The 19,178-nt window shown below is 39.3% G+C and overlaps 1 protein-coding gene across 13 annotated transcripts in view; it reads right to left on the reverse strand.

Annotated features, from left to right (window-relative positions):
• Positions 1 to 19,178, reverse strand: part of MAGI2 (membrane associated guanylate kinase, WW and PDZ domain containing 2) — a 727,751-nt gene that overhangs the window by 45,512 nt on the left and 663,061 nt on the right. For all 13 annotated transcript variants that reach the window (XM_048300656.1, XM_048300645.1, XM_048300648.1 and 10 more), the window contains 3 exons: positions 17,315 to 17,563; positions 4,218 to 4,403; positions 419 to 593 (listed from right to left, as the gene is read on the reverse strand). In XM_048300656.1, the coding sequence (XP_048156613.1) occupies positions 419 to 593; positions 4,218 to 4,403; positions 17,315 to 17,563 (610 nt within the window). The remainder of the gene's footprint in view (positions 1 to 418; positions 594 to 4,217; positions 4,404 to 17,314; positions 17,564 to 19,178) is intronic.

Below are 19,178 nucleotides of genomic sequence, written 5' to 3' on the forward strand. Positions count from 1 at the left end.
AGAAGAGAAAAGATACAATCCTGTAACCAGCATCATTTGGGGAAGAGGATCTTGATGATATGTGTTGGTCACTGAAGATTAGCATAAAGACAGTCAGTGTAATCAGCCTTGTTTAACATGCTAAAAAATAATCCAAAGACTAAATAGTGCTGATTGGAGGTCACAGAAAGTTGTATCATCTCACAGCCTGAGTGTGCTTTTTATATAAAGAGCTTTTAATACAGCTGGTCACAAAATTTCTGTCCCTCTACCATTTAATTTCCATTACAGATACATTTGCTAATGTATATGCATAAATTGCACATGAGGAATTGGCTGGTAAGTGATACACCAGAGATAAAACCCACCATAAAAATATCTTCCTGACTCCAGACTAATATACAAGGCAAAAAAAAAGACCATTAAGAAAATGAAAAACCTGTTCTCGTGTCCCTGTGGCTGGAGGGGCTGTGGAGGTGGAGGCTGGGCCACGGGGCTGTGCTGGGCCACGGGGCTCTGCTGCGCCAGGGGACTCTGCTGGGCCATGGGGCTGTGCTGCTGGGCCATGGGGCTCTGCTTCTCCGAGCTGGGCGCTGAGGCTGGGCTGTTCAGCTCTGCATAATGGGGAGATGGAGATTAAAGACCTGTCACAGTGCAGCATTTAATAAAGGGCAAAGGTACACAATAATAATTTTTGGTCACATGCTACCTCTGCAAATTTATGCTTTGTTGCTTTTGCTCTCTCAGGTTATAATTAGATTTTAAGACATTTGAAAATAATGGTCTCCTTTTGATAGTCTGTGGGATCTGAAATCTTGGTCACTTCTATAATTCTGGTTGACACCGTCATTATTTAAAACACAACTGAACAAGGGAAATTGCTTCCATGTTCCACATATTCTTTTAAAACATAGAAATACTGATCATAGAATGACAGAATGAGAGAATCATAGAATAGTTTGGCCTGGAAAGAACACTTTAAGATCATCTAGTCCAACCCCCCCTGAAATTAATGGGACATCTTCAAGAAGGCCAAGCTGCTCAGAGCCCTGTCCAACCTGGCCTTAAATTTTGACAGGAATGCCAGGATGGGGCATCTACCACCTCTCTAGGCAACCTGTTCCAGCATTTCATTACCCTCATCAGAAAAAAAAAAATCTCTTTTTTATATCTGTCTGGATCTACTCTTCTTTAGTTCAAAGCTATAAGACCTCTTGTTCTGTCACAACAAGCTCTGCAAAAAGTCTGCCCCCATATTTCTTATAAGCCCCCTTTAAGTACTGCAAGGCCACAATAAGATCTCCTTGGAGCCTTCTCTTCTCCAGGCTGAATAACACCAACTCTCTCAGCCTCTCCTCATATGAGAGATGATCCAGCCCTCTGATTATCTTAATGATCCTCTTTTGGACTGGTTCAAACAGAACCAGAGGACCCCACAGCTGGATTCAGAGCTCCAGGTAGGGTCTCATGAGAGCAGAGTAGAAGGGCAGAATCACCTCCCTCAACCTGATCATCCATCAAACAGTCACCCCCATCAAATGAATCTCTCTCCAATTTAGAGAGAAGGATATTGTGGGGTACCATGTTAAAGGCCTCACAGAAGTCTAGATAGGTGAGATCCACAGCTCCTCCCTTGCCCATTGTTGTCCATTGATGTAGTTACTCCACTGTAGAAGGCCACTAGGTTGGTCAGGCAGGACTTACCCTTGGTGAAGCTGTGCTGGCTTTCCTGAATCACCTCCCTGTCCTCCATGTGCCTTAGCACAGCTACTAGATATTTGAAATGCTTTCCACTTAGAAAAAAAAAAAAATTTTGAGAGAATGAAAGCATTTTACTGCTTTCTCCACTGTTTGGGATGATAGACCTGTCACAAAAGTTAAAACACTGGTGTCCTTATGTTAGCTCCTGCTTTCTTTGAGCTCATCAAGAGTGTCCTGTCTTTTTAAATTTTTGGGGACCGTGAACAGTAAAACAGTAAACCCAATCTCAATAAATTCTGACTAACTATTTAAATCAATGTTTTATTTCAGTGTATTGTGTCAAATGACCAGGGTTTCACACAGGAACAGTGCAGAAAACCAGATTCCTTCTTTCCAAACAACACAAAATACAAAAAGACGGAGATTGGCATAGGAAATATGGTTTCATTGCTTTGTTACAAATAAAGGATGCCAATCTTCATTCAGCCTTCCTGCTGGACTTGGGGGAAGACACATTTGGCACTGAACTCATATAAAATATATTTCTTCCAACATACTGGCACAGTCCTGTTGTTCACCATTTACCTATTAGGAAGCATAAATAAGAGAGACTCTGCCCACAGGAGCACAAAGCACTGTAGAAGTTCCTGCATTATGAACAGCAAAGGCAAACACTATGTTTTTTTTATTCCTGCTTGCAACAGAAGGAGGGAGGCCAGTGTGGCATGGTGCGAAACAACCTAAATAGACACACATATGGCTGAACATCCCTAACAGCAATAGCTACACGATACAGATCTTGCCTAGTTTTACACTTGAATCTAAATCTAGTTTTAATTTTTAATTGTTTTATTTTTAAATTTTTAACATGTGAGTTTTTCCATATGGCTGCACATTCCTAATGGCTCTCTAATTATCTAATTTAGGCTCACAATTATTATAAAAATTTTGGCTACTTTATTAAAAATATTTTCAATTTAGAATTAATTGTCAAAAAAAGCTTGTATATTTGCACTTAAAACACTCCTCATGCAGGCACAAGCAATACTTGTCTGTCTAATAACTATGCTTAAGGCTGCAATTGCCCATTTTGCATCTGTGAGTCTCTTTTGTCTTGCAAGTTTTAGAGAGGAAGATTGGAAATGTTGTCCCTCATTTCTACATTACTCTCATAACTAGGGATGAACTGGTCAAATCATGAGCTGCTTCTAAAACTGCTTCACATTTTTATGGTATTTTTTACCTGAAAGTATATTACAGATGTATTAGATTTTTTCCCAGTTTTTATAAGCTGGGAAGCTAATACCAGAAGGCAAATGAGGTGTCCAGTGTCACACAGTCACACAGGGAAGCTGTGCCTTGGGCACTGATCATTTCTCACCACTAGCACCTGAGAACATCTTGTAGCACTGTAACTCAGCTGCACCTCTGCTTTCCTTCTAGTTTAATGTATCCATCTCTAACACTGAACTATTAATGATGTTATTTAACCTGGATACCAGAGAGGCTTAAACATACTTCATGGACTATATGAAGTATCACGCTTATTTTAGATGCTTGCAAAGCTGACCTCCAGTAATTACACAGATGCTAATTGATGTGAATTCTAAATGTGTGTGTTTGTGCTTTTCCATTCACTGAATTCATTTAACAGAGTAGATGAGTTCCTTCAGTTGAAGTCCATGACCAGTGTCAGACTATTTCCCTGTCCATTGCTGGATGCAGCGGCAGAAGGTGAAGGTCATCTAATTGGACCAAGGATAATTAAGTAATTCCATTACTTTCTGTGTGTCATTCCCAGCTCTACTGGTATTTGTTGCTGAGATATAAAGACATAGTCTCATTAATGTGGTACAATTCATGCACCAGTGCAGCACATTGTTAAACTAAAAAAAACCCTGAAATCAAACCCAAACCCCATGGAACCAACATCAAAAGATCTTCACTGATTAGATGTGGAGTAATGACCAGAATAATGAGTCTATCCCCTTATCCTCACCCTACAAATGAGATAATTCAGGGTTCAGTTCTTCCTGCCTTGTGCATTTACAGTGATGGATCACTATATGATAGTGATGGAGAAAACTGCCTAATCTGAACTCTTCTTTCACATCACTTTTTGTCACACGTAGCTGGTAGCTGAACATGCCTGGTGACAGCCATTGCAGTCTTTTGTGAATCACTTTGTCAAACTTTGGCTTGGCTTATAGCAAGATATAAGGGAACGGACTCAAAACTTGGCTCTCTTGTAGAGTGCTTTTCCATGTAGAAGACAATTCTTACAAAAGACATTAACATCCTCTTTCTCTCTCTCTTTCAGGTTTCTCCAGGTTTGCTTTAAATATCCTTTTCATAACTTGAAACCTTTTCAAGAATTCAGACCCTATCCAAGCTAGTTCTGAGCTCGTAATTCTGGTGTGCTGCGCGTTACAGCTGAGGAAGGAGAACAAAAGATGCTCTTTCAAGTGGTGACATAATTTAAGCTAATTGGAGGCTACTTAAAATTTTCTTCCTGTTTTTAAGGGCCATTAACTTACCCTCCTGAGGAATGATGCGAAGAGTTACACTGAGACCTGCATCTTTAATTAGCTTCACAATATCTGCATGAGGCATGTTAATAATAGACTGGCCATTCACAGCTAAGATCCGGTCTCCAACTTTAAGTTTTGCACAGCGATCCGCAGGACTTCCATCAATTATCCGCCCTATTTTATGGGGTACAGCTAGACAAGAAACAACAGACACAGTAAACATATGCTGAAACAAGTGGTGATGTTCACAAGTGAAAGAAAATGAGTTCATTTTGGAAGAAAGTTCTATATGAATTAAAAACAGCTTGTGTAAAAGCATATAAGAATATAAATTCTTATGCAATATCATTTGCATTAACACAGTACTGTGTTTTCTCACTAGAAATTCAGAATCCAGATGCATATCTACACATGGCATATACATATGAAGTCCAAAATAAGTTTATAATTCAGCTGTTTTTCAAACCTGGCATGAAACCACCTAATAAGAAGATCAGGAAAACAATAAGGCATTAAAACAGGGAAAGGGGATAAATTTGCACAATAAGTAGCAGTCATAAATTGTCTCCCACCTCCTGGTTTACAGAATTTCTTGATTTGTATGTTGCAATAGAGGCACTAAAAACATTATTTATTTTATATACAAAAAAATGTTACTGAAAATGCCCAGGGTACATGAAATTTTTCTCCTCCACTCAAATGTGTTTATTGATAAGTAGAAATAATACTGAGGATTTATTGAGATGTGCAGCTCTCTAATTAGATATGAATAATAAATGAATAGAAGTGAATTGACAGTTAACTATGAGTACATAGACATGTACTACATCAAAACATCTCAGCCCCCTTCTCAAAACATTACAGAACAAACCTTCTCCTCTTGTTCTTCACCTTTCTGTTTACTCCATCCATGCTCTTGTTCTGTCTTTTCCCTCATCTTTGACTGAATTTTCTAAATATTATTCTTGATGTTTTTCCCAGTGTTTCTACTCTATTATCCTCTGGTTTTTAACTAAATGCATATGCTATAGCTGACTGTTTTCTCTAGGCTCCCTAAAGAGCACGCTGCTTTCCTTTCTCCCAACTACTCATAAATATGCTTATCACAATTAAATTTGACTATATAGTCTATTAATATCCTAATGGTGTTAGAGTATTCCTCTGCAGTCCCACACTTCAGTCTTGGAAAACTTAGCACAAAGCAGCTCAGCCCCACTATCCACCTTTAAACTGGTGTTTAAAAACAATGTGTTTCTTTTTTCAAAAATAATATGACCTTAACATTTTATTATCTACAAAGAACTTGGAAACATGAAAGATTGTTCAAACACTTTTTGGGAAATATGTAGGCCATCAATGCTTATAGAAACCAAAGCTCTAACAGGAGATGTGTTCAGAATACATTGCTGCAGAACAAATTTCTCAGCAGCCTGATTAACATTTACTGAAGGTTTTGGTGACTAACACAGACTGCACATCTGATATAAAGTCACAACACACATACCTTGAAGTGACTTTTGTTTCTATTGTGGATGTTGTTTACAGTGTTAAAAATTAATTTGCTGAAAACTGAAAATATAAGTGAGTACTCTGAAGTGCAAGGCATAATCAAACTGCATGCTTCTTTACCACTACAGTTCACACAAGAATATAAATTAAAACATGGCTTTAGTAATATAGACACAACTAGTGTACTTCAGAAATGTCTCATTGCTTAGGAAATAAGCACCTAATTTATGTCACAATGTCTAAACATTTCTATGTTTTAAAATATACTAAATATGTATAGCCACACTTTCTACAAAAATTGTGTTTATTTTGCCCTTATTGCAGATGTGTAACTGCCATATATACATATCTGTGAGCAAACCAATAAAAGAGTAACTTGACTCTTAAACAGTTTATGTTCACACAGAGCCTTTTCCATCAAATCAGTCTTAAAGCATCACCAGGAATCATTTAAACTAATACGAAAACGTGCCTGTTTCTGGCATATGTAATAAAAGATCTGTCTGAAATTGTCATGTCTTTACTATATATTAGTGGAGATCTGAAAATGAGACTGTCTTATGTAAAAATCAAGAAATTTGGTAGTAAGAAAGAAGGGGAAATATGGCAGAGATGCCACAGCTAAAATTTCCATGCTTGCCATTTCTAACCCTAAAGATGTTTTTGCTAGCCTAAATATTTAAGTATAGACATCGTTTCAATAGTAAGGGGTGTGGGAGGGTGGGTGGGGGGGGTGTGGGAAGTCCTATTAATTTGCCAGAAAAAATTTTTGGTTGGACTTCTTGTACCTGACAAGTGAATAGAGCAGATGTCTGCATGTTTGAGATGTCTGCTGAAATCAAAGCTGGAGGTGGGAGAGCCACGAGAGTCTAATTTGGATCCAAATCCTGAGAAAAGGGAAAGGAGGGGGAAAGAGGAGGATCCTGGTGTTCTTCTTCCCTTTAAGCGCAATGGCCTTCACCTTCCTGATAAAGGTATCTATTCTAATTGTTTGGGTATCCCTGAACTCCCTTCATTCTGTTGTGTTATGAAAGGATCAATCATCAGATGGTAGGTGACCATCACAACAAAGCTTGTGTCTGTCAAGGTACCTTTTCTACTCCACTTTGGTATTTGAGGATTTAACGCTCCTCTTCTCAGGCTGTATTGGTGCCATGTGTTACCACTTGATCTTGCTGCAAAGCAGGGTGTGGGAAGATTTTGCAGAAGGAATCTGAATCTCTGTTGGATTCAAGGTTACACTGTTACGCTCTATAGGGTTTTATGAGCAAATCTAGTGATTTACTAATGGAGCTCATGGCCACTCAGCAGAAACCAGTTTATGCACATTTCTGGATAATATGAGGAGAGGATTATCTCCTGGCTCCTTCCCTCCCAGTAATATCATCCTGAGGAGTTTCTGTTCTTTGCTTCTCTTCCCAGTAGAACTCTGCCTGAGAGCCCTCCTAAGCCACAATATCCTGGCTGCCATGGTCCCAACTGCTTTCTTGGGAAGGGAGGATTTATTTAAGGCTTTATTTACAAGCATGAGTGCTTCTAAGGGATGCAGATTATCTGATGTGCAGGTTGTTCATAAAAAAACAACCATGTTAAAATATGTTAGAAAACTTTCAATTTTTAGAGAGAGCCTTTGGTGGTGAAATATTTACTTTGAAGGGATAAGAAGGAGCTACTCTCATAGGGGATTAATTACGTAAAAGCTCAGGAACAAAGGTAGAAATGAACTGTGCATTTCCATAATGGAGAATTTTTTATCATTCAGAATGGTCACATCTAAAACAAGTGTGGAAGAGCTGTAAATTGTCAGTAGGGAGTGGGTTGACTGAAGTGGCAGACAAGATCTCATGAAAAGAAATGCAGGATGATGCCCGTAAGGAAAAAATAACCCTGCGTAAGATTAAGCAGAGCTGAGCCCTAAATTAATTATTATCACTCAAGAGACCTTGAAATGCGCACCTACTTCTCTAAAAACAAACTCATTGAAACAGTCAATATGACACTAAGAGTTAGAAAAAAAAATAGCAAATGAAACAAACTATTGCTAGTTACTGCTGTGCACCTGAATTCTGAGTATTGCTGATAGTTTCAGTATCCTCATCTCAAAAATCATAGCAATGAACTCACAAAGATTCAGAGAAGGGAAGCATGGAAGTCAGAAGCAGAAAATAGCCTCTGCTCAATGGAGTTGTCGAAGAACTCACTGTCTACAGCTTGGGAAAGAGAGGCTGGGGCAACCTTCTGGAGAGGTAGAAGAATAAAAGCATTCAAAAAGGTATTAGACCAATTTACAGGAGTGGACCCATTGCTGATTAAATCAGAAAGTCTTGGCTGTGAAAGCTGAGGTGACGCCTGGGAAAAGTCCTGTCTACTGTAGGTGCTGTCCTCTCTGTCACTGGTCATGGCCAAGGGACAGCATGGAGCTGTGTGGCTACTTGCTCTCTCCCAGCATGGCAGGTCTCTTCTTGGGAAGAAACCTCCCCTGTCTGGAATTTCAGTAGGATTTTGTTAACATATAGTGGTTTTTTTCCTTAAATTGCATCTTTGCTGTTTTATTTTTATCTAAGCAGAGCATTTAATAATGTAACCTTTTAAAGGAAGTCCCAGATCACCTGACTGGTGGTAAATGTTTCTATCACCCTTAAAAATTTTTACTAATCTATTCATTCTTCTTTTAAGAATTCGCCACGAGCTGTTCTCCAAACATATGTACATATTGAAGAGTGGCAGCATGTGCCTGGATGAGACTTTGCAGAGAATTTGATCCACTTATTTCAAAACGCTGAGTTACCTGAGCAGCATTTAATATTAGCAGGCTATATGGAAGACTTGGGTTAGTGGCTTTTTTTCCCAAGAAACCCATTGTTCTTGCTAGAAGAGAGCATAGAAAACAAGCTGCCCCTTTGCAGAACAATTCATTTCTTGGTTCTCTCAGACTACACAATGAATGAGACTGCAAGGGAAAAAAATATTGTAAACAGGGATTAATACATATTTTTTAACTGTTGAAAATATGGGAAATTAGTAAGTATGAATTTATATTTATACAAACCACACAGCCCTTCAAAATAGACATATAGGGTCTTTTTCTCCAATACTATCAAGTCATGCAAAATGTGATACTCAGGAGTGATATAGTTGGATGTCTACCTTAAGATAAAATAAATCCTTCCAAGGCAGAAGACATAATCCTAGACTCAAAATAATCTAGCAGAGAGCAGCAATGCTGCAGAAACCTTACCTAACAGAAGATCTTACAATGGGATGCAACTTTTCTGTGGTGTATTTTTCAAAATCTCACGACTTGGGGAAGATGTGAATCCTGAGAGCACCAAAGCTTCTATGCTATTCGAAGTCATTAATCTCTCCTCCTAAATCTCGCTCAGATATTTACAGCCTTACAGCACAAACTGACCCAGAATTGGCATGTAGCAGCTGATGCTTTCCCAGAAGGTAGTTAATTGTGCAATGATCAGCTCTTAGCTCATTAAAGAGAAATTAAATTGAAAAATTAAAAGAAAAAATGATTTAGAAGAAATCTTTGCATTTAGAAAGTGGATAAGGTCTGCTTTCAGAAACTTACTGATAACTACAAATTTACATTTTCCTCTATATCAGTATTTTTAATTGATAAAAATCACCCACTTTTGCTCCCCATGATTCAAATTAATATCCTTACCACACCTTCATGTCACAGAACAGAGAACAAATTTTATGTCATTACACCTGAGTGTCCATATGCTTGGGTCAGCTGTACACAAACCCAGAGCAGTTGCTGAATAGAGATACTCCTTCTAACACCACATATCACAGAAACACAGAAAGGCTGGTGTTTGAAGGGACCTCTGGAGGTCACATAGTTCAACCTCCTGGTAAAGCAGGCTCATCCAGAGCAAATTGTACATGATTGAGTCAGGTGGGTTTTGAGTATCTCTAGAGAAGGACACTTCACCACCTTTCAGGGGGCCTGGTCCAGTGCACAGTCACCTTCAAAGGAAAGAAGCTTTTCAGAATGAACTTTTTGTGTTTTAGTTTGTACCAAATGCCCATTTCTGGCTCTACTCTCTTGACACCCACTCTTAAGATATTTTTATGCAATGGTAAGAGCTCCTCTCAGCCACCTCTTCTCCAGGCAGAACAGGCCCATCTCCCTCAACCTTTCCTCTCAAACAGATGTTCCTGTTCCCTAACCATCCTCTTAGTGCTTCACTGGGCCCTCCCCAGTAGTTTCAGGTCTTTCTTCTATGGAGGAGCCAAGAACTGGGCACAGCACTCCAGATGTGGCCTCACTAGGGCTGAGTAGAGGGACAGGACCACCTCCCTCGACCTGCTAGCAATGCTTTTCCTAATGCTCCCCAGGACACCACTGTCCTTCTTGGCAACAAGGACACCGTGCCAGCTCATGGACAGCTTGTTGTCTAGCAGGACCCCCAGGTCCTTCTCCACAGAGCTGCTTTCCACAAGTCAGCCCCTAACGCACTGTATGTGGGTTCGTGAAGGGTAGCTGCGTTTCCCTGAAACGTCCCTGGCAATGGGATCGTTCCGGTGGGTGCAGTACAGCGCTCCAGCAAGCTTGCTCCTCTCACCCGCGCGGCCGTGGGCACGGACTCTCACCACACACTCAAGCTGGATTGCTCAGCGTTACCAGAAGCAAAGAGTTAGGAGGGCTCTCCCGCAAGGCATTCCACAGAGGATGGTTTATTGCACCCCACCCCAAAGGGAATCCAGAGACCAAAGAGAGCGGACCATCCAGGGTCAGGGGTTTATGTACAGGAGCGGGGCGAGCATCAGGACCAATGATCTGAGGGCACGGGGGCAGTACAAAGGTGGGACTAGGGTAAGGGAGCCAATGGGGAAGGTCTGGAGGCATCCAGGGGTACAAGCCATTCAGACAAACCAAGTCTGCAGAGCGCCACAGAGACTGGCAGGAGAGGCTTCTCTTTTCTCACCATGAGTTCAGGGCATGTTCTTAAACCTCAGAACCAGTCCACCAGCAGACCCCTGCTATTTCAGGGCTCCTTGGCCCCTCAGCCATCACAATCGCTGGCTCAGCGGCTACAACAAGCCCCAGCCTGTGCTGGTGCTTGGGGTTCTTCCTCCCTCGCTGCAGGACCTTGCACCTGCCTGTTCAAACTTCATTAAGTCCCTCTCCCCCCAACTCTCCAAACTGCCCAGGTCTGGCCAGCAGAGCTTTCAGGTGTATCAGCCTCTCCTCCCAGTTTTGTATCAGCAAACTTGCTGAGGGCACACTCTGTCCTTTCACCCAGACCATTGATGAATAAGTTAAACAAGACTGATACATCTATCAGCCTCTTACTTTTTGGATATGAAAATAATTTCTCCCCTTTTGAAAGACCCACAAACTAAAAAGAGTGGATTCTAAGAAAATATTGCCACAAATAAGGCTTTTCTGATTTACATCAGTATTTTTTTTACATCCATTCAGTACTTCAAGACTTAACTGTTGAGACTATGTTTTTTAGACAGCAACTTTTCAGTTTTCCCCCTGAATATAGTAATTAAATGTCAAAAAGTATCAGTTAAGGGGGAAAAAAAAATCAAACCTCTGCTTTATCTATTAAAAACCTCTGGCAGATAAATTTTTGCAATATTTTCTAATGTTAACAGATATAGACAGTAAACCAAGCAAATGAGCCTTCCTAAGCCAGCTGTCCTTCAATGTTATACAGTGATCAAATGAATATTTATTATATTTTCAATTCTCTAAACATGCAAAAGTTTTCATTCAACCGCAGGCTCCAGCATAACAGATTTTAATTGGAAGAATATATTAAAGATAAACATCTGTAATTTCATTGCTATGGAAAAATCTAAAATTTGGAAAACTTGAGTATGGTGGACTTTCCATCAGAGCTAAAAAATATTTTCCTGATATTGATAGGGTATTTTATGTGACTCTTATTTGGAAAATAGAAATCTGTGGCATGCTGCATACTTGTAGGTGAAAATAATCAGTTTTATTTATAAGATTAATGAATCTATGAATGGAAACATTCCATTGTGTGCTAACATGGACCATATTTGCTTGCATAGCACAGGCATAAGAAGCTAGATGGGAAGGAGTGCACATACCTTAGAAAGCTGAAAGATCTAAGAAAAAATAATGGAACTTATATACTTTAATTCAAGCTTCTAATGAAGCAAAATGGGCCCTGTGAAATTATTAGAAAAACCTTGATTCCCTTGAGGGGTTTGTGCTAAGAAAACTCACAGTGTTTGTTCCTCGAAAACACACGAGCAGCACCTGTAGGTCCAAATGATGTATTCAGAAACATGCTAGAACGTAAGGACAGAAACCATCTACAGAGGGGAGTAATGCAGTTAAGATCCTCTGTTCTTTATCTCCAAAAAATGTCAAATATAAAATTGAGTATTTCATGCCTGCAAACTGCAGCAATGTATTTTGGTGATATTAAAAACTTCTTTGACCTCTTAAGGTTATTTCACTATGATTAATTGCTTCTGTTGATTTGCAAAACTAAATTGTATAGAAATTTCTTTCAGCTGCAGGTTTTACTATCACTTAAACATACTTAGAAAGTGTGATTTTATAGCTGAAGAGGCAGAACAGCTCAAACCTGAATATCAAAGCTACATAGAAATGAGAATCCAGATTCCTTGCCCACAAGTTGCAAATATCTTCCATGGGGGACTCACACTGTAGGTGGATTTTCACTGCTATGCTCCAAAAATGTCCTAGGTGGGGTAGACAGACATCCTAATTTCCAAAGCTCTGTTTTCTTTAGAATTTGCAGATTGGTCACAGAAAATTATGTCCCTAGGCACCATCATACCCAGGAAAAGCATGGGTGAAATTTCTGCACAAACAACTCGGACCACACAGTTATCATTGATCGATAAACTGGTTTTTATCTCTAAACTGTAAGGAGTTCAAAGAAACTCTGGGCTGAATGGGACTTACTCAGAATGCTGTTTCCTGCAGTCAGCACAGGCTTATCTTGGATTTATGTTTTTTAGTTAAGACTGCATGTTTTGAGAAATGAAGGAAACTTCTTTCATTAGACTCTGTTTTATCATGTTTTGAAAATCCAGCAGGCACTGGCATATGCAGTGTAGGGGTAAATTAATCTACAGCTCCTCTTTTGTGAAGCAGGAGGAAGATCATAACAAGTATGCGGAGTCATCTGCTCTTAATTTTTTGAAAATTGTTTATTGATTATGCCTGTATTTTTAGTTTGTTTACACTTTATAACTGCTAATTGACAGTACCTGCTACAGTACAATTCCTGGAAATATTGCCAATTTTCCAATTTCACTGGGAGTTGCAACTTAACAAGGTCTGTTTACAACGCATGGTTTCTCTCTACAAAAATCAGGATGTAAAGAGATTTACAGGGCATCACAAATACTTCTTCTGGATGAAGCTGCATCCCAAACATAAAATAAAAGCAGCAGGAAGATATGAAGCAGGCAGGGACAATTTTACCCCATAAAACTCTGGGACACATTAATCCAGAAATCTCATTCTGGCCAATTTCAGAAAGCTGCAAGTGCTTTTCCATAGGCTGCAGATAGTGAATTTATCTTGATACCCTAAAAATATTTCCCTAAATGTAATGCTAAGTATAGATGAATTACTTAAATTTAAGTATTTTAGCTGCAATTTCTCATGTGTGGAGAAGGGATGGGAGCCCTTTAACGATGGAACAGGATCTGGGGGAAGGCACAATAATATACTTTAGAGGCAATGGAAGTTAATCCTTTTGTTAGAAATAGGTCAGGAGCCTGGACAGGTGTATTTTCTTTTCTTAATCTCTTAGCACTCTAAGATCCTCTGCGTGCTGCACTAGGCAAAATGATTTGCTCCTGTATATACCACTCAAGAACAGCTCTTTATTTATCCACTTTAGCTCCTTTTACTGATACAATTTCGAAGCATGGCTGACCTTTTCTATGCCCCTGCTTTGCCCTGTAAAATCTCTTCATTCAATCCTTGTCATTCGTTTTCCACTCCTGATCTCCCCACATCGGAACCGTAGTTCAGTGCAAGATAATCCCCTGCGCTGGATTAGAGAACATCCCAAGCAATGCTTTGACAAAGGGGAAACAAAATTTCTACCATTATAGATGTAGGAAAATAAATGTGCCACAGGAACTGGATGTTTAAGCAAGTACCAGTAAGGAAAAATGACATTCAGATCTAAAGACTGACTCCAAACTACTTAACGTTAATTTATTGAAATGACAGCTATTACAGTGCTGCCCATCACAAAATGTGAAAAAATAGTTGGTTCCCTAATTATGGCTGTAGTCTGTCCTCACTCTGTGTCTACATCCATAGTGAAAAAAATGCATTCATTATTTTGAAAATTTCTGCAAGGAAAAGGCAGAAATCAAAGGTTACAACAAACCCCTTGCAAACCATGTCAAGAGAAAAGCTGACCAAGACCCTAAACCTCTTGGAAAAAGAGTGACATCTCTAATTCTCGGAGCTCCTGAGTGTTTCATGGCTCATTCTCAGGTCAGAAGGAGCATGAAGCACTCCTAAGATGCTGTGTGGGAGCAGTGCAGCCCCTATGGCTTCACACAGAGCAAACTCTCCTGGCAAACAGAGAGTGAACTTTTGTGCAACCCCTTCAGCTTCAGGCCAACTGCAAAGGAGCAAACTGATGAACTTGCAGCTCTGTAGCCAGTAGCAACTTTGCTGGAATGATTGCTTCAATTTTGACAGTGCTTGAAGCACAGGCACCTAGAGACATAAAGTGCTTGCTCCTGTACTCAGCAAGAGTTGTTGTAATCTTTTGGACTGTAGAACATAGTTTGTAAGTGTGATTTCAAGAACAAAGAAAATACTTTCAGTGCATAATTAATTGCCTTCCTGAGTAAAAGTGGTGATGATACTTATATTCCAAGACCTCAAGTCTTTTGCTTTTGCAAGAAAGTAGAGGAGGAAATAGAATTATTGAAATAAACATTCTTAAATAAAAGGAACCCTTCTCCACTTTTCCCTGAGGATGCTCCTAGTGAGACAACTTCCTGGGCGATGCTCTTCCTTACAGAGTCTGTTACTACATGATACTCCCTTTTTTTGACCTATTTTGCCCATTTTGATTTTTTCAGAATTGCTTAGCAATTACAATATTTATGTTTAACTGTGCATGCATGTCTGCTTAATATCATTCTCTTCCACATGGGGATGCAGGAACTGGCAGCAAGTGCACTGGCTCTGAAACAAGGGACACTGGAACCAGAGTATTTCACCCAATTAACATATTACTGCTATGAGAAGTGGGTAACTACCAAGGTGTTAACATGGTCCCATGCAGGTTCACACTTTGATAGTGATGTATCGTTTATTTTGCACATGACATATTTTGCACACTGCACTTCCTATATCCATTCGATATTTTCCTGCTGTTAGCATGCTTTCTACCCCTGATTGTGCATTTCAATAAAAGGATTTTGTGTTATGTCAAGTTAGAAGGTACCTCAGGACAGTTTCCCTGTTCTGTTTTCTACCAAAAGGCCCTAAACCTAAATGCTGTATTCTGAATGGATGCCAGCGAGTGCTGAGTAAAAGGGGATAATAATTTCCCTTAATCTATTGGCTATGCTCCTGTTAATAAAGCTCAAATTACTTCACCCGAATAAATATTAAGTAAAGAAAATAACCTCTCTTACTCTAGAAAGAGTAAAAAATTTTTAGATTGTTTTCATTACTGATGACATCATGTAATTTTCAGCATATTTTTTCTACTAGTTTTGTAACAGAATTCATATAGACAGGGTATTTTCTTCTCTTTTCTGTCACTATCTAAAGCAAATGTAATATTTTGTTCACTGCTGTTCTTGTAAACTTAGAATTTGGTGCTTTTTGGGATCACTGAAATTCAATGCAGTTATTATTTGAATAAATTCTCCTGTCACTTCCACAGCAGACTGTCATTTTCCTTTACTATTGGAGATGTTCAACTGAGCATCAAAAACAACTGGTTATGTAGTTGCTTGTGGAGAAAGAAAAGTACTGAAAGAACATGTTGGAGGGTAGGAGGCAAAGCAGGATCTTGGACCTGGGTCTGTAGTCTTCAAGAGAATATTCCAGTCACAGAATATTTGGTTGCTTGAGCATTTTCTCATTTTCTTCCTCTCCCCTTTCCCTCTCCATCTGCCCCAACCACAAACTCTCTCTATTAAATAATTTTCTTGAAAAAATCATGACTGGCTTAACTGATTAACATGTATGTATCTCAGTGGATTATTATTTTTCTTTTCTGATCTTCTGCAAAGAACTTCCAGTTCTTTGGCTGTTATATTCAGTAATGTGAAAACAGAGTCCCAAGAGGCTAATTAGCTATGGTTTTGTTACAATATTAATTCTGGCAATCATGGAGTTTTAAAATTCAGCTCAGGTAACGTGAAAAGCAACTCTTTTAATAACTACATGATCATGAAATACTGCAAAAACATTTTCTGAGATAACTTGCTATTGTGAGATAAGGTTTTCCCAGTACTCTCTCAGCCGCTTTTCAGGTATGAATTTAGAAGAGTGATGTTTGATCCTAAAAGTTGAAATTGTGATTTTATTTTGTCAGGAACCAGTTTCAGGCAAAAGAACAGTTCCTTCAAAACATGTTTTAATGTAGGGAAAGCATCAGATTAGGCTGCAACTTGCAAAATGATAAATGTTCTCACTTCTCTTGGTTTTTCAGCTGTGGTTAGCATTATTTGGTGGGGCATGTGGATGTCTCTCAATATAAAGCCTTTTTACTTCCTTCTTCCAGAGGGCTCAGCTCTCATTTGGTTAAATGTCATTGGAAAGACCCAAGGGTGCCCCTGTGCCTCCAGCTGTCACTACCAGGGTTTGAGTCTTCTGTAGGTCCTATGTCACATCTGCCTGATCTCTCCCTGGATGTACCCAGGACAGCTCAAGTGGCACCAGATGTTTATATTAAAGCAATAAAATTGACCCACAGAACAAATTAGTTTTCTGAACAGAAAGTGAGCTGTAATTATTAAGGGCAGATCTTGCCACCTGAGTACTACTGAGTACAGAGAGATATACCTATCCCCCTGTACTCAGCTTTAATTTTTATGCTGTCTATACTCCAGCAAGTTTAATCAGCCTCTCTGCACCTGCATCTAACATGTTTTCCCAATTTCCAGTTGTTTCTGCAGTCCTGTAGCTGGACAGCTGTTGTCACAGGGTTTGCTGTGATCTAAGATTGTTTTCAACTTGCTGAACTTCACCTTGATTTATTAAAAAAAAGTCTCATTCAGTTGCATGTGGGAGAATAATTTATTCACATAACCCTACTCATTACTTACAGAGTCTCTTTGAGACATAGTAACAGAGCAAGTCTACTTTATGGGTGAATCCTCTATTACTCTGATAGTCAAGGAAGTGTGGGAAGCACAGAGCTTGAGAGGACAGAATAACCTTTGGTTTTGTTCAAGACACAACAGACAAACAGTGCCCCTGAATCAACATTGAGAGTATCTTCAGTTTAAATCTCTGCAGTGATAAATTATTAGCAGATAGGTTTAAATTAATTATTGGGGTTTTTTATTTGGGGCAAACTTGGAGGAGAAAGAACTGAAAAACATGATTTACTTACTTATTGTGGACCCGGATTCGGGCCTGTTCAGCGAGCTGATGATAACGAAGCCAAAGCCTTCATTCTCCTTGCGATGGATCACCACGTCACTGGTTTGCAGGCTGTGAGATGCGAAGCCCTCAGGGGGAGTAGCATTGCTGCTGGAGACAGCGTGATTACTGTTGGCGTAAGTCGTGTAGTCACTTCTTGGAGAACTGTGGTGCGTAGACACCGAGCCTGGGCTTCTGCCATTCTCTGGGCAGGGCTCTCCTACAACACAAATCACACCAGTGTCAAGTCTGACTTGCTCAGTGGCTCTGTGACTTACAGTACATTTGCTAACACAACATGAATAGAGTTGACTGTCTACAGACCAGACTACCCTGAGTATTAAGCTAGGAGCTGTAGTAGATGCAGAGAGACAGGAATCTACACAATTATGCAGAACGTTCAAGGGCAATCAGATAAAGCAAGCATGAACACTGGCTTCTAAGCTAGCTACAAGAGAGCAAAGGAAAGTAAGAAACAGTGTCTATCTGGATTGCAAAAACATTAGCAAGCGCTATTCCCTTGTCTGCTGGTGGATCTGTCATCAAGAGGAAAATGTGACTGTCTAATCCAATAAAAAATTATTTGTGTTTGGATTACAAGAATTTAAGCAGGGAGCTAACAGAATAATTAGGATTAGCTGCATAATGTTCTTCTTACATGTTGATTAGCATGTTCAAAAGATGTTCACCAAACAGAGCTGTTATACAATGAAAACTGATCACAAGTAGTTTTTCTGTGGGTGTCATGGCAGCAGCAGCAGTCATTTAAAGGTTTGGAGATGTTCTTGTTTGGCAAGTTCAAAAGAACAGAAGTGAAAATGGAGTCCATGCACACTCTAGTATTGCTTTACAGTAACAAGAACAGGAAGCAAGTTAAAACTTGTGGGATTGCACATTTTTTAGTGTGAGCATTTTGGCAATTGAAAACAGTAAAGTTACACCTCCAGATGGGAAAAAAAGATTTATATTCCTTGAAGATCTAAGTTGTTTACACAAATCAGCATTTATTGACAGTTTTAATACAGAACTTTCAGATAAATGTAAGTAATATGTTTTCTGTTTGGAGCAACAAGAATGGCAGAGTCATTTTACTGAACATGTGAGGCGCTCCCACATACACACATACATCCTAGGTAGAGAGTTTGCAAATTAGACCTTCAGTGTGTGTATATATTAATAAAATAAATAACATCCAAGGACAAGCTGTTGTTTTCTCAGTCAGGTGTGTCCTTTAGCAGTCCTTCTGCAACTATGAAATAAAGTAATTAGAGAGTATAAGGAGGAAGAAAAACAAACAATTATTATATTCTTGCTTTAAAACTGAAAATCTGTAAGAGTTATTGAACCAAATCTGCAACTAAATGCCATAGTCAGTGGCAAGAGAGTTCTCATTTTCTGGCTGTCATGTTTCAGAAAGCTGAATATTGTTTATGTCAGTATGGCTGCAACAGAAAGGAAATTATCTTACCCTGTAGAATGACCAAGAGATGGCTTGGCCATAAGAGAATGCAACTGAATGCCATTCAATATAGGAAAAGAAACAAAAGGAGGAAAAGCTTAAATGGCCAGTTGACTGTCAACTGTGCAATAGATATTAATCAGAAAGATTACATTTTGCTTCTGCCTGTGAAAAAATGGCATTTTAATCCATGTTGTTCCAAATATCAGATTTTCCTAATCAAATTGTTTTCCAGAGCTTGTGAATTGTGACTTTCTGTACCAGATCTGGGTAAGTATATGTATAAAATGGTAATTCCAGGTGAGGGCTAAGATATGTATATCAGCTATAGACAGGTAAGGAAAACGCCAGATCCCTCTGTTGTATACGTTCACGC

This window comes from Corvus hawaiiensis, chromosome 4 (assembly GCF_020740725.1).
Source record: "Corvus hawaiiensis isolate bCorHaw1 chromosome 4, bCorHaw1.pri.cur, whole genome shotgun sequence".
Lineage (NCBI taxonomy): Eukaryota > Metazoa > Chordata > Aves > Passeriformes > Corvidae > Corvus > Corvus hawaiiensis.